We start from the raw sequence: 16,300 nt of genomic DNA, 5'->3' as shown, positions 1-16,300 counted from the left end.
ACTTGGGTGTTTTGTTTTTAGTGTGGCGGAGAGAGTCGCAGCCCCAGCCTGAAGCCTCAAAAGTCTAGTATCTGCCCTCATTCCATAGAGATATCCCTTTGGGGTAATGGTTAAGATATTGGACTTTCACGTGGGAGACTTGGGTTCGAAGCCGGGTGGGAACGTTCGGATCACCTCCATTACATTAGCTTCACAAAATGTTTATTTTCTAAAGTTCAGGCCAGGTTCTTGTCCAGTGTTAAAGGGATAATGAACTCATTCCTATTCTATTTATTACCTTACAGCATAACGGGGGAGATTCCCTTAAAACATCATTTGTTGTGGTTCTAAAACATTTATCACATTGTAAACGGTGGCAGTCAAAGACATTGGGCCCCGATTCATCAAGCACTTTATGGCCAAATTACTCCCATATTTTGATCTTACCAGCATTTAGGACAATTCCCAAGTTAAGGGTCAGATTCAGCAATGTTTTTTTTTGTCAGGGTTCTGAAAGGAGTTTGAAGGTAAGACAGAAATATAAGCCAGATATATTGTCACTTTATTTACACTATATTTACGACCAGGTTGATGAATCAGGCCCCTTGGACTTTATGTTCATAAGCAACCATGTAAATCATTCCTGTTTACTTTCCAAGAGCCTTACCTTGAGAATCTATTGTAAAGTCATGAAACCAGAACATTATATAAGTCAGTATGGTGTGGCCTATAGAATCTATTGTAAAGTCATGAAACCAGAACATGATATAAGTCAGCATGGTGTGGCCTACAGTATAGAAGCTAATTCAACATGAAGGAGCTGGTTGTAAAGCTACATTCTGTGTCTCTATGTACTGTATTTACACTGACATGGGTCTCATATACTGGACCATGTATAGGCCTACACATACAGCTCTGTTTCCAAAAGAATGAGAATATTGTGCACAGTCCAGAAGCATTGGAAGCAGCAGGTGGCAAAGCCTCCCAAATCATCGCTGACTGCAGAAACTTCACACTGGACTTCAGACGGTTGATTTGTTTTGAGTGGTCTCGTGTAATATTGTAACATTTTGAGTTATGGAGTTTTGATGTTCATGAGCTGTATGCCATAAACGTTTTGAATATTTCACTGCATGCGCAATGTATCGAGAATATATGAATGTTTTTTTGTATGGAATTACGGAAAAATAATGAACTTTTCCACGATATTCTAATCTTTTTCAGACAGAGCTGTATACATACATATATATATATATATATATATATATATATATATATATATATATATATATATATACAGATCCTTCTCGAAAAATGTGAATATTGTGTAAAAAAGCATTGCAGAAATCATAACTGACTTCATAAACTTCCCACTGGACTTCAAGCTACTCTGACTCCATAAGGCTGACATTTCTCTATTATTGTTTTGAGTCTCCTGTAATTTTGAAATATTTTGAAATATGGACTTTTGATATTCATGAGCTGTATGCCATAAACATTTACAAAAAATGTTTGGAATAATTCACTGAATGTACTTTTACACAATATTCAAATTTTTCGAGAAGGATCTGTATATATATATATATATATATATATATATATATATATATATATATATATATATATAGGTACTGTACACTGACATAGATACATGGATCAGGTCATTTAGTATTGAGTATTAACAGCGAGCTCCTACAAAATAAAACCTCCTCCCTCTTAAACCAACTGGACGGTGGTCCTTATGATGCATGGTGGTCTCTCTCCCTCTCTCTCTCTCTCTCTCTCTCTCTCTCTCTCTCTCTCTCTCTCCTCTACATCTCGTCGTAGTTGTAGGTGGGCGCTGCGTTGTACTGCTGCTGGTTCTGGTTCTGGTTCTGCTGGTTCACGGCTCCCTGGGCGGCGCCCATGGCCGCCTGCTGGGCCGCCTGCTGAACGTGAGGGTTCTTCCACGCTCCGCTGGTCCACTCCTCCTGGGCCTTGGACATGGAGCCTCCTCCTCCTCTGTAGAAGTTATGGACCTGAGGAGAACATCACTACTATTAATACACTGGTCCACTCCTCCTGAGCCTTGGACATGGAGCCTCCTCCTCCTCTGTAGAAGTTATGGACCTGCATGAGAACATCATACAGTAGAAGTTATGGACCTGAGGAGAACATCACTATTAATACACTGGTCCACTCCTCCTGGGCCTTGGACATGGAGCCTCCACCACCCCGGTAGAAGTTATGGACCTGAGAACATCATACAGTAGAAGTTATGAACCTGAGGAGAACATCATACAGTAGAAGTTATGGACCTGAGGAGAACATATTAATACAGTTACATGATGCCTCCACCGGTAGAAGTTATGGACCTGAGGAGGACATCATCACTATTAATACACTGGTCCACTCCTCCTGAGCCTTGGACATGGAGCCTCCTCCTCCTCTGTAGAAGTTATGGACCTGCATGAGAACATCATACAGTAGAACATGGGTATTCAACTGGCGGCCCGCGGGCCAAATGCGGCCCGCGGGGACCTTCCTTGTGGCCCCTGGAGCAATTTTGAAAAAAAAAAATCCAAAATCTTTTTTTTTTTTTTTTGTGGAGACTAATGAACGTTATAGGTATGGTTTGCGCGATATGAAACGTGAGCTTCATTTTACCATAATCACAGTAATCCCTAATCATATTCCATCATATTCAAGTGAAGAGACTCCAGTCAGAGCACTGCAGCAGAGTGGAGTGTGTGTGTCTGCGACCCACCTGATCCTCGTTGAGCATCGTTAAAGCATCAAAGAAGGCAATTGTGTGTGCACTGCAATAAGGTCGACATCTACTCTAAGATAGCATCAAAGCCAGGTTGGCCATCATAGTGTGATGTAGTTAGCACTAGGTTTTAAACAAGAAAGCATGTGTACAGTTGTCAACTTGTTGAACAGAAATTAAGCACATTAACATGAAAAGTATTCTACTTGAAAAGTATTCTGCTTTGCAATGTAGTTAGATGAAAATGTGCTTGTTTGTGAAAATGTAGTAGTGAAAATGTGGTCGTGCCCGTTGTTTCAAGTGTTCATTAGATTAATAGCTGGTGGGGGGGGGGGGGGTGGATACGTTAGTGCGGCCCCCGGCCCCTTGGGTTTCTGTCAATGTGGCCCCCTGGACAATTTTGTTGAATACCCCTGCAGTAGAAGTTATGGACCTGAGGACATCATACAGTAGAAGTTATGGACCTGATGACATCATACAGTAGAAGTTATGAACCTGAGGACATCATACAGTAGAAGTTATGAACCTGATGACATCATACAGTAGAAGTTATGAACCTGATGACATCATACAGTAGAAGTTATGGACCTGAGGAGAACATCACTACTATTAATACACTGGTCCACTCCTCCTGGGCCTTGGACATGGAGCCTCCTCCACCTCTGTCGAAGTTATGGACCTGATGACATCATACAGTAGAAGTTATGGACCTGATGACATCATACAGTAGAAGTTATGGACCTGATGACATCATACAGTAATGGACCTGATGACATCATACAGTAGAAGTTATGGACCTGAGGAGAACATATTAATACAGTAGAAGTTATGGACCTGCATGATGAGAGCATCAATATTTTCTTATTTTGAAGGGCCGGGCGAAAATTGCGCTGATTTTTTGTGACTTTAATTTTTTCAACCTTGACCCGGATATAGTTTAGAAGCTGGGTGTCATGGCAACAGTCAGTAGAAATCCATCATGTTTTTGGGATCAAAATGTCTTTTTTAGAGATAATGAGGCTTCTTTGATGGAAGATCAATGGGTTTCTATGGAGGATGTTCACTTTGTGTGCACGTCAACGTGCGTTGTGCGTTGTAAACAAACCACGGCCATGACGGATGCACAATGGACAGCCCAGACTCCACGGTAAGGAGAAACAACTTTACTGTATTTACCGTATATATATCGCTCGTATACCCGGGATAGGCACTCAGTGTGTTTTAAGACTGCGTGGTCATCAAGGCTAGATAAGTGCTACGGCCTGAGCTGGAGTCTGAAGATGTGTCTGCAGATTACAGAGGAAGAGTGGGAGTGAGTCTGCAGTTCTAAAATGTAAAATGTATGAAAGCAGTTGTCCACACCACAACTGTGGATGGATGGATAGATAGATAGATAGATAGATAGATAGATAGATAGATTTATTCCAGGGTTGTAGCTGAGCACACAGAAAAGGTACAAAACTATGGCACCACCTTTTTATGCCTCATTCACATACAGAAAAGCCAAGCTAATGGTGTGCTTGGTAATTCAATGTATTCTCTATGCAAACCAGCTTTTAACATTTCCAAGCTGGAAAAAAAAGTTTTAAAGCTGGTTTGCATAGAGAATACATTGAATTACCAAGCAAACCATTAGCTTGGCTTCTCTCAGTGTGAATGCAACATAAGAGGACAGATAGAATATTATTGTATTGTATTGTATTGTATTTAAAGGACAGTATACAGACCTTGGCGAGAGCGATGAAAGACACAGTATTGTAGTGTAGTGTAGTGTATTTAAAGGACAGTTAAAGGACAGTTAAAGGACAGATAAAATACATATATACAGATATACAGACCTTAGTGAGGGCGATGAAAGACATTGTATTGTATTGTAGTGTAGTGTATTTAAAGGACAGTATACAGACCTTGGCGAGAGCGATGAAAGACACAGTATTGTAGTGTAGTGTAGTGTATTTAAAGGACAGTTAAAGGACAGTTAAAGGACAGATAAAATACATATATACAGATATACAGACCTTAGTGAGGGCGATGAAAGACATTGTATTGTATTGTAGTGTAGTGTATTTAAAGGACAGATAAAGGACAGTTAAAGGACAGTATACAGACCTTAGTGAGGACAGTTAAAGGACATTTAAAGGACAGATATACAGACCTTGGTGAGGACATTTAAAGGACAGATAAAGGACATTTAAAGGACAGATATACAGACCTTAGTGAGGGCGATAAACGACAGCACGGCCACAGCAGTGAACATCACCGTAGGGATCAGCATCACCACAGCAGAACCGATGTTGGTGCTGAAGAAGGTGATGGTGGCCAGCCAGCCACTGGGGGGAGACAGAGAGAATGAGTTACAACAACAACAACAACTCAGTCCTAGTCTAGTCTTTGTTATTGTGTAGTGGCATTATTGGACACTAGATGACGGGCATTTGATGGACAGTATATAGAGGGTATGCATGCATGCAGAGAATGGCAAATCAAGTGGCACAGTGAGTGGTAAAGTGAATTTAACGTTGTATAGTGTAGTTTAATGCAATCAGACAGGACTTTTCTGTTTGGATGCAGGGACTCTCAAGGCCACAAAGTAGGTTTTTGCCACTCAGTAGGTGTTTTTGTTCTTTTTTCGCACTGATTTTTGATCAGGTTGTGTTGGTAGTTTCTGAGTATTTTGCTTTGTTTAACAATGACAGTGAGATACTTGTTTGCACTAACTAGCATTGACTGTTACGGTCGCTTTTGTAAGACACTTTATGTATATATACTTATATATTATTCGCCCCCTCTAATGATGCACCTTCTCTTTATTGGTACTGTACTGCTCTTGTTTTTGTTTTGTTTTTTCCCCTCTTATCTATCTTTTCTTACTTCTCTGTAACTTTGTAAATAACTGTATACTGCTGTGCTACAACTGGACAACTGAATTTCCCCCTTGGGATAATAAAGGTATCTATCTATCTTCACGCATAACTTCTGGACTGTACTGAATAGTATAACTACATGGTTAAATAAATGAATATTGTTCTGTACTGAATAGTATAAATACATGGTTAAATAAATGAATAGTGGACAGGTAGTCTCACCACACTCCCCAGCCAGGTTAAATAAATGAATAGTGGACTGTTAGTCTCACCACACTCCCCCAGGTTAAATAAATGAATAGTGGACAGGTAGTCTCACCACACTCCCCAGACAGGTTAAATAAATGAATAGTGGACAGGTAGTCTCATCACACTCCCCAGCCAGGTTAAATAAATGAATAGTGGACAGGTAGTCTCACCACACTCCCCAGCCAGGTTAAATAAATGAATAGTGGACAGGTAGTCTCACCACACTCCCCAGCCAGGTTAAATAAATGAATAGTGGACAGGTAGTCTCACCACACTCCCCAACCAGGTTAAATAAATGAATAGTGGACAGGTAGTCTCACCACACAGCCAGGTTAAATAAATGAATAGTGGACAGTTAGTCTCACCACACTCCCCCAGGTTAAATAAACTAGTCCTTACCCGTTCAAAGATATGAGCTCTGAAATGATGTGCAGTGGGTGGGTTATGGGATGTGCACTGTGCACACAGTATATGAGGGATGGAAAGTAACTTTAACTGGTGCTTGCATGATAATATGTAGGAGCATCAATGTAAGAAATACCCGTTCCATTTAACGGCTACAGAGATACTGTGTACCGATCTGCATGATTTTTGGACAACATCTGTAACAGGGCCCGCCCGCCCGCACACACACACACACTCCCCCCCCCCCCCCCCCCCCCCCCGTGTGTGTGTGTGTGTGTGTGTGGGTTTGTGTGTGATTGTGCATGGCCTGAACAACAGCGCCCCTCCCTTAACATGTGTGGTCACAAAAGGTACTGTAGGCTAAATAGATATAGATACACCATAAAAATGCTAATATACAGCATATGATTTGTGAAAGTGACAAACGGGCTTCACAGTTATGTCAGGTGTGTTCATATGCTAATGGTGATGCGATTTCAGATCAATTGCTCCAGCCACTGAGGAGAAACGCTGTGACAGACAGACACTCACTCAGACACTCAGACAGACAGACAGACAGACAGACAGACAGACAGACAGACAGACAGACAGACAGACAGACATTCGCAAAATTATATGTTTGATGAATAGTGGACAGGTAGTCTCACCAGCCAGGTTAAATAAATGAATAGTGGACAGGTAGTCTCACCACACAGCCAGGTTAAATAAATGAATAGTGGACAGGTAGTCTCACCACACTCCCCAGCCAGGTTAAATAAATGAATAGTGGACAGTTAGTCTCACCACACTCCCCCAGGTTAAATAAATGAATAGTGGACAGGTAGTCTCACCACACTCCCCAGGTTAAATAAATGAATAGTGGACAGGTAGTCTCACCACACTCCCCAGGTTAAATAAATGAATAGTGGACAGGTAGTCTCACCACACTCCCCAGGTTAAATAAATGAATAGTGGACAGGTAGTCTCACCACACTCCCCAGGTTAAATAAATGAATAGTGGACAGGTAGTCTCACCACACTCCTCCAGGTTAAATAAATGAATAGTGGACAGGTAGTCTCACCACACTCCTCAGGTTAAATAAATGAATAGTGGACAGGTAGTCTCACCACACTCCCCAGGTTAAATAAATGAATAGTGGACAGGTAGTCTCACCACACTCCTCCAGGTTAAATAAATGAATAGTGGACAGGTAGTCTCACCACACTCCCCAGCCAGGTTAAATAAATGAATAGTGGACTGTTAGTCTCACCACACTCCCCAGCCAGGTTAAATAAATGAATAGTGGACAGTTAGTCTCACCACACTCCCCAGCCAGGTTAAATAAATGAATAGTGGACAGTTAGTCTCATCACACTCCCCCACGTTAAATAAATGAATAGTGGACAGGTAGTCTCACCACACTCCCCAGCCAGGGATGCCCACAGTCTGGATGATGCTGATGACAACCTGAGCCATGAAGACGAAGAAGAAGGCCATGTAGTTGAAGGAACTGTCCGTCCTGGAAGACACAAGCACACCCTGGTATCACACTGGTATCACATACGGCAGGTATCACATACTGCTGGTATCACACTGGTATCACATACGGCAGGTATCACATACTGCTGGTATCACACTGGTATCACATACGGCAGGTATCACATACTGCTGGTATCACACTGGTATCACATACGGCAGGTATCACATACTCTTGGTATCACACTGGTATCACATACGGCAGGTATCACATACTGCTGGTATCACACTGGTATCACATACGGCAGGTATCACATACTGCTGGTATCACACTGGTATCACATACGGCAGGTATCACATACTGCTGGTATCACACTGGTATCACATACGGCAGGTATCACATACTGTTGGTATCACACTGGTATCACATACGGCAGGTATCACATACTGCTGGTATCACACTGGTATCACATACGGCAGGTATCACATACTGCTGGTATCACACTGGTATCACATACGGCAGGTATCACATACTGTTGGTATCACACTGGTATCACATACTGTTGGTATCACACTGGTATCACACACTGCTGGTAACTGGAATGGTGTCTTTAGATCCACGTTATTGTTCCTGACTATATCTACTGCATAGTACTGTGTTCTAGCCATCTGGCATTCAATGTTATATGAGATACCTCAATGGTTTCCTGTGTAAATAAGCCAAGTGCTTTTCTAGGTTCTCCTTTTAGTTGAAACTGTACCTTTTCCTATGCAAAATGACAATAAAGTCTTCAATCAATCAATCAATCATTAACTGTCTACTCTGGACACTGCTCCTACAGATTTTGCCCTAAAATCACGCAAAGCGGTACACAGTATCTCTAAAGTCATGTCATCAACATGGATCTGTCCCATTTCCCATATTCCCTCCTGATTGGCAACCATTGCCTTCTAAAGTTTGTGTATGCGACCTGACGGTCGATCTCCTGATTAGGGAGTCTTACTGGTAATTAAGGTAATATTCTACTCACTTGAAGGCCTTATAGATGGTCTGAACAAGAGGTAATAGGTAGTAGGTCTTACTTGAAGGCCTTATGGTCTGAACCAGAGGTAATAGGTAGTAGGTCTTACTTGAAGGCCTTATAGATGGTCTGAACCAGAGGTAATAGGTAGTAGGTCTTACTTGAAGGCCTTATAGATGGTCTGAACCAGAGGTAATAGTAGTTCTTACTTGAAGGCCTTATAGATGGTCTGAACCAGAGGTAATAGTTAGTAGTTCTTACTTGAAGGCCTTATAGATGGTCTGAACCAGAGGTAATAGTTAGTAGTTCTTACTTGAAGGCCTTATAGATGGTCTGAACCAGAGGTAATAGGTCATATTAAGGTAGTAGTTCTTACTTGAAGGCCTTATAGATGGTCTGAACCAGAGGTAATAGTTAGTAGGTCTTACTTGAAGGCCTTATAGATGGGTCTGAACCAACACACGTAGGAACAGGGTGTGAACAGGATCAGCCACAGGATGGCCATGCCAAAGTTGGTGGCTCCGCCCCCGCCACACATCCACGCCAGGCAGCCAATGAGATTCACTGCCAGCGTGGCGCTGTTCACTGTGGAGCAAGAACAACAACACATTATCACAGATCATCTGCTCAGGGGCCTCCTGATGGAGGGGAAAGGAACTGGTTGGAATAACGTGTTCCTTCCACGCGCTACGTCCAAACCGGGAAAACTCCACCCTGTCAGGTTATAAGAAGCGGCTTGGCCTCCTCATGCTTGTGCCCACATCAAGGCAAGCGACAAACAAACTGCAGTTTGTTTGTCGCTTGCCTTGATGTGGGCACAAGTTGGACTGGACAAACTTCATTCCCTTTAGTAGTACATGCAGCCAGCGAGGTGTGTTTGTTTTCGTATTTTTCTTTATTCCTTATTGCATTATGTTTGTTTTTGCGTTCTATTATTTATGTTTGTATGGTTTATGCTTGTTTTGAACAGTTTTACGTTGCGTGACACTCACACAATACTAACCTTAGGGACAAGTGTCCAATCACTATGAAAAATAAACAACAGGTTCTATGAATCTGTTTTACTAATCTAGGACCAAACAACAGGTTCTATGAATCTGTTTTACTAATCTAGGACGAAACAAAAGGTTCTATGAATCTGTTCTACTAATCTAGGACCAAACAACAGGTTCTATGAATCTGTTTTACTGATCTAGGACAAAACAACAGGTTCTATGAATCTGTTTAAGTAATCTAGGACAGAATAAGGTTCTAAAGCTGCTATCATTCATGTTAATCAGAAAGTGTCTATTCTAGGGCTCTCTAGTCTATAATCTAATCATTTATTACTACTATACTATACTATAGGAATCTAATCATTTATTACTACTATACTATACTATAGGAATCTAATCATTTATTACTACTATACTATAATAGGAATCTAATCATTTATTACTACTATACTATACTATAGTAATCTAATCATTTATTACTATACTATAGGAATCTAATCATTTATTACTACTATACTATACTATAGGAATCTAATCATTTATTACTACTATACTATACTATAGGAATCTAATCATGTATTACTACTATACTATACTATACTATAGGAATCTAATCATTTATTACTACTATACTATACTATAGGAATCTAATCATTTATCACTGTAGGACTTACATTTAAGTTTAAGTGTCCAAACCTATATGTGAAAATATAACAGGTTAGGTCTATCATTTAACTAAAATATATTTGTATCTTTGGGAGAAACAGTGGAAATGAACAGCAGCAGCAGACAACACAGCATGGCATACACACACACACACACACAATTATGAATTATCCTCTTTCTATCTGCAAAGCTTTTGTTCCATAAAAATCCACCATAAGCGTGTTATGAGCTACTTTCTGTCAAGACATTCTGTGCAGGTTTTTATTTTTCCAAGTGTCAGAGTTTGGAAGCGCTCGTTTTCAACAACACAACATCCTGCTGCCTCCTGCATTATGTGCAAATTAGAAACAGGTGGTATGCAGGGCCGTTGAGTGATTTGCAACGAGCACTTCCAAACTATAACACTCCAAGCTGCTCAATGTTTTGCCACTCAGTCTAGATTGGGGGGGGGCGGGGCCCAGTGGACGTGCAGACCCTCTATAGTGTTTGTTGTCAAACTAATTGGAAATAAAGTAAAATGTTGTCTTTAAAAAGCTCCAGTGAATCTAAGACACAACGTGTGGACAGTAAACACAAACACATCAGGAAGGAAGGGTTGAGTCAGCAGAATGAGAACCAGAATGATAACTCTGGACAGCCTGGTGTTTGGGGTTAAAACAGAGCAGCAGTGCAGGGGTTAACAACTTCATCTAAAGCTTTGGTTCTCAACCTTTTCAAACCCCCAGTAATAGATCTATAACTCACATATCCACACATAGTAGATCTATAGTAATAGTAGATCTATATATTAGATCTATAGTAACAGTAGATCTGTAGTAATAGTAGATGTGTATATAACTCACAGATCCACAGATAGTAGATCTTCTTGCAGAGTCCTCGTGTTGGTCTGGGATCTATATATCTATATTAGATCTATAGTAACAGTAGATCTATAGTAATAGTAGATCTATAGTAATAGTAGATCTATAGTAATGGTAGATCTGTATACAACTCACATATCCACAGATAGTAGGCCTATATCTTCTTGCAGAGACCTCGGTGTTGGTCTGGGATCTATATATCTATATTAGATCTATAGTAACAGTAGATCTATAGTAACAGTAGATCTATAGTAACAGTAGATCTGTATATAACTCACATATCCACAGATAGTATATCTTCTTGCAGAGGCCTCGGTGCTGGTCTGGGATCTATATATCTATAGTAGATCTATAGTAACAGTAGATCTATAGTAATAGTAGATCTATATAACTCACATATCCACAGATAGTAGATCTTCTTGCAGAGACCTCGGTGCTGGTCTGGGATCTATATATCTATATTAGATCTATAGTAATAGTAGATCTATAGTAATAGTAGATCTATATATCTATATTAGATCTATAGTAATAGTAACTCACAGATCCACAGATAGTAGATCTATATATCTATAGTAGATCTATAGTAACAGTAGATCTGTATATAACTCACATATCCACAGATAGTAGATCTTCTTGCAGAGACCTCGGTGCTGGTCTGGGATCTATATATCTATATTAGATCTATAGTAACAGTAGATCTATAGTAACAGTAGATCTATAGTAACAGTAGATCTATAGTAACAGTAGATATACTCACAGATCCACAGATAGTAGATCTTCTTGCAGAGACCTCTGTGCTGGTCTGGGATCTATATATCTATATTAGATCTATAGTAACAGTATATAACTCACATATCCACAGATAGTAGATCTTCTTGCAGAGACCTCTGTGCTGGTCTGGGATCTATATATCTATAGTAGATCTATAGTAACAGTAGATCTATAGTAACAGTATATAACTCACATATCCACAGATAGTAGATCTTCTTGCAGAGTCCTCGGTGCTGGTCTGGGATCTATATATCTATAGTAGATCTATAGTAACAGTATATAACTCACATATCCACAGATAGTAGATCTTCTTGCAGAGTCCTCGGTGCTGGTCTGGGATCTATATATCTATAGTAGATCTATAGTAACAGTATATAACTCACAGATCCACAGATAGTAGATCTATAGTAACAGTAGATCTATAGTAACAGTAGATCTATAGTAACAGTATATAACTCACAGATCCACAGATAGTAGATCTTCTTGCAGAGACCTCGGTGCTGGTCTGGGATCTCGTTGAAGTCTTGGTAGAAACAAGGTTTCAGAGGAATGAACCTCGGCAGGGGAGGGAAGTTGTTTTCTGAACAAACAAACAAACAAACAAATGTGTAACTATTTCATAAAATATAGCTACGTCATACAATATGTAATTATTTAATAAAATATGACTCTGTATTCTTTCCAAATCAAGGGTCAAATCATGTCTTTCCTGTGTTGTTTTCATTCTTGATTTCTGTGAGAAGCATTTAATGTGTTTTCATTTTAATACAACCATGACCTCTAATAAATCAACTCAAATCGAAGTGTAATAAAATAATATAACAATGTAACAACAGCGACAACTACATTAAGCTAATGGAACACAACCTGGATTAAATCACACTAACGATGAATCTGTCATTATTTACAGTATAAGTAAGGTCTATAAGGTGAGATCATATTGTTTAGTCACGGTGCCAACATGGGCCCAGGGCAGGAGGGTCATCACTGCACACTGGCAGAAGTGTGAGAGAGTTTTTCTTTTAAATTGTAATATTCCAAAAGGTTGAGTCCGTTAAATGAATTCCCCTCACATCGATATGCACATGACATCCTGCACATGTAATAATTCTACATTCATTCAGACTCCTGACTCTGACTGGGGAGTCTAATGAGCATTACATCCTCATGTGGAAGAAAATGAAAAAACATAAAAGTTGTTTTGTACAGCCTATGGCAGGGGTCTTCAACAGGGGGTCCGGGACCCATAGGGGGTCCTCAGAGTTACTACAGGGGGTCCTCCAAAATCTATGTGTGGTAGAAACCTTTTTTTCTCCTTTTTTATATTAACCACTTGAACCCTAGCGTCCATATTCGGAGAACATTAGCCAACAATAGCAAATCTACAAGCTCACAACGCCTCGCAGCGGAATCATGGATTTTCTGATTTGTTATACTCTGAAGTTTAGAAAAGTATATAGTTTTCATAATCCCCCCAACATTTGAATGAAATTACACAAGCAACTTGACTAATACACTGACTATGAAGAACATGAAAACGTTGTGAAAGGTTGCTGACTGGCTTACAGTAATAAGGTGATATGATATAATTATTACAGTAATAAACTCTTATCTTACCTGCCATGATGACAGTGTGTTTTTATCCTCTTCAGAACAGACACTGCTTCACTTCACACTGTAACACACACACACACACACACACACACACACACACACACACACACACACACACACACACACACACACACACACACACACACACACACACACACAACAACAGAACTACTTTAAAAACACAACTTCAATCATAGTTCTCTTCCTAAGGCAGGGGTCTTCAACAGGGGGTCCGGGACCCCTCGGGGGTCCTCCAAATCTTTGTGTGATAGGAGATCATATAAGACCTGCTTCATCTCTCTCTGCTATTGGAGTCCCTGCTTCATCTCTCTCTGCTAAGGAGTCCCTGCTTCATCTCTCACAGATAAGGGTATCAGATATCTACAGACCCAGCTAAAAATATTAGAATATTGTGTGAAAAATCATTTCAGATGCCATAGCAGCCCAAATCATCACGGACTGTGGAAACTTCCCACTGGACTTCAATCAACTCTGGCGTTCCTTGTTGTGAGTGTTCTTGTGTAATATTGTAATATTTTGAAATATGATACTTTTGATATTCGTGAGCTGTATGCTAAAATCCACATTTTATGGAATAATTCACTGAATGAGCAATGAATCGTTTCACACAATATTTTTTTTAAGTGGATCTGTATAGCCTCTAGCATCAACAGTGCTGTAAAGTAACTAAGTACATTTAGCATACTTAAGTAGGCTACATTTACTTAAAGGGCCGCTGTCAGCCCCAAAATTATAATAGTATGATACAGTTCAAGTGGTCTCTCTCCCGACGTGTCCATCCTGAAACAGTTTGAAACTGTCACAGTGTAATCTGCCCCTCGCCCCCCAACAACAGCTGACCAGTACAGTAAGTAGTCTAGTTACAGTCAATTAATTTGATTGGCTTATAATTGTGCATTCCCACAATGACATCATAAAAATATTAAATAGTTTTTAAAATGATTTCTTAAGGTGACAGTAATCCTTAATCCTTTAAGTAGCCTATTGACACTTTTGAGATATTTGTACTTTACTTGAGTATTTCCAATTTTCAGTACTTTTACTTCTACTACTTCTCCACTACATCTCAGATCCAATATTTGTACTTTTACTCCACCCTAAGGACTACAAATACAACCACCCCAAGGACTACAAACCATTGAGTGACATCTAGACCTCCTGCACATACAGTATAAACAGAGCTGCTACCTTTAAACATATTTTTTTCTTTTGTTTTCTTTATTTATATATTATTGAAATCGTATTGAGAAAGAGAACAAAATATTGCTATTTGTTCCAAAACGCTTCATACCCTGTAGATACTGTAGGTACATAAATGTGACATACAGTAGCTCTGTTTACACAATGCTGTACCTCCTCCAACTGTATACACCCATTTCCAACAGTTTTTATTATGTTTTGACACTTGCTTTGGCAATGTAAAGCTATGTTTTCTCCTGCCAATAAAGCTGTTTTGAATTGTCCATAACCTCAAGCAGCATCAAGGTGTGAAACTGTGGCCTTGCATCATCCAGACGTCCAGACCCCCCACATCCTCCTCTCTGCTACAGTACTGTTCTCACCCACTGTTTAATACACTGATATGGTTAGGATTACAAGCATTTATTTCATTAATCTATATCTCCATCACTAATACAATGAATGAATGAATGAATGAATGAATGAATGAATGAATGAAATCCAGCTCAGCTCCGGTGCAGATTTTAGCTGCTGCTATGAAGGACATCTTCCTCTAAATCTCTCCACAGATCCATATATAAAAACACACACAGGACGGTGAGAAGAGGTCACTGTGCTTCTATTTATAGATCTGTTCTGTGTTTTTCTGCATGTCGTGATGCTGAAAACAGTGACGATTATTAACGTTAAAGTGAACCAAATGTAATTTCGTCCTTCAAACAGCTAAAGCATCGGCTGTGATATTTATATGGATATATTTTACACATTGTGTGATTATATTAGTGCATATAAAAGGTCACAACATGAAACCAATATCATTATCATCACCATCCTTCATTAATGTTATTATTCTGTTTATTTCGGCTTTAATCGCAAATCCAGCTGTGACAAAAATGAAATGTCAATGAAATGAAATCCTTACCTTCCTTTGATGTCCGAGATGTGATCGATCCTAGAGTGATTCTGATTCCTTAGATTGCATTCTATTGATCAGCTGTATAATGTAATGTAATGATGTGTGAGATTAATAAAATGTAAATGTGATAAATAAATCTCTATTCCTTCTTCACCGAGCGGTTGGGAGTAAATGGTCACGTGACGCGCGTAGGCTGCCAGTCAAGCTGTCACACAGCGTTTGGTGACCTGTGGAATTATGCGACGCCAGAGCTTTTTTTAAACCCATGACCGCCTGAGAAATTGACAATCATGTGAAAAATGTTGTTTTATTTTTAAGCGGATCACATACTTTAACAGATTTTATTATAACATGTGAACTTGGTGAAAAGTATCGTATTTTCATCCCCGCTTTTGGTTGTAAAAGTGTGTTATTGTTACAAAATAGCGGCCCCTGGGGTCACAGGAAGTGTTAGGTCACGGCTTTCGGTGTAACATCATCTAGCTCGTTGCGTCTGTCACTTAGCCCCGCCTTTTCCGGTGCTGTCCATGGTTCTGATGAGTTCTGATTGGACA

General features: G+C 39.8%; 1 protein-coding gene across 1 annotated transcript in view; it reads right to left on the bottom strand.

The window, feature by feature from the left end:
- scamp5a (secretory carrier membrane protein 5a) overlaps positions 1 to 15,882 on the bottom strand; it is a gene marked incomplete at its 3' end in the record, with an annotated part of 34,798 nt that extends 18,916 nt beyond the window's left edge. The window contains exons 1-7 of the mRNA XM_080736227.1: positions 15,753 to 15,882; positions 13,634 to 13,691; positions 12,477 to 12,596; positions 9,153 to 9,309; positions 7,644 to 7,745; positions 4,941 to 5,058; positions 1,795 to 1,997 (exon numbers count right to left, since the gene is read on the bottom strand). Of these exons, the coding sequence (XP_080592353.1) occupies positions 1,795 to 1,997; positions 4,941 to 5,058; positions 7,644 to 7,745; positions 9,153 to 9,309; positions 12,477 to 12,596; positions 13,634 to 13,640 (707 nt within the window). The 5' untranslated portion in view covers positions 13,641 to 13,691; positions 15,753 to 15,882. The remainder of the gene's footprint in view (positions 1 to 1,794; positions 1,998 to 4,940; positions 5,059 to 7,643; positions 7,746 to 9,152; positions 9,310 to 12,476; positions 12,597 to 13,633; positions 13,692 to 15,752) is intronic.
- Positions 15,883 to 16,300: the final 418 nt, after the last annotated feature.

The sequence above is a fragment of the Nannobrachium achirus genome (assembly GCF_963921795.1).
Source record: "Nannobrachium achirus genome assembly, chromosome: 11".
In the NCBI taxonomy this organism is placed as follows: Eukaryota; Metazoa; Chordata; class Actinopteri; order Myctophiformes; family Myctophidae; genus Nannobrachium; species Nannobrachium achirus.
This window is presented reverse-complemented; position numbering and strand designations above follow the sequence as displayed.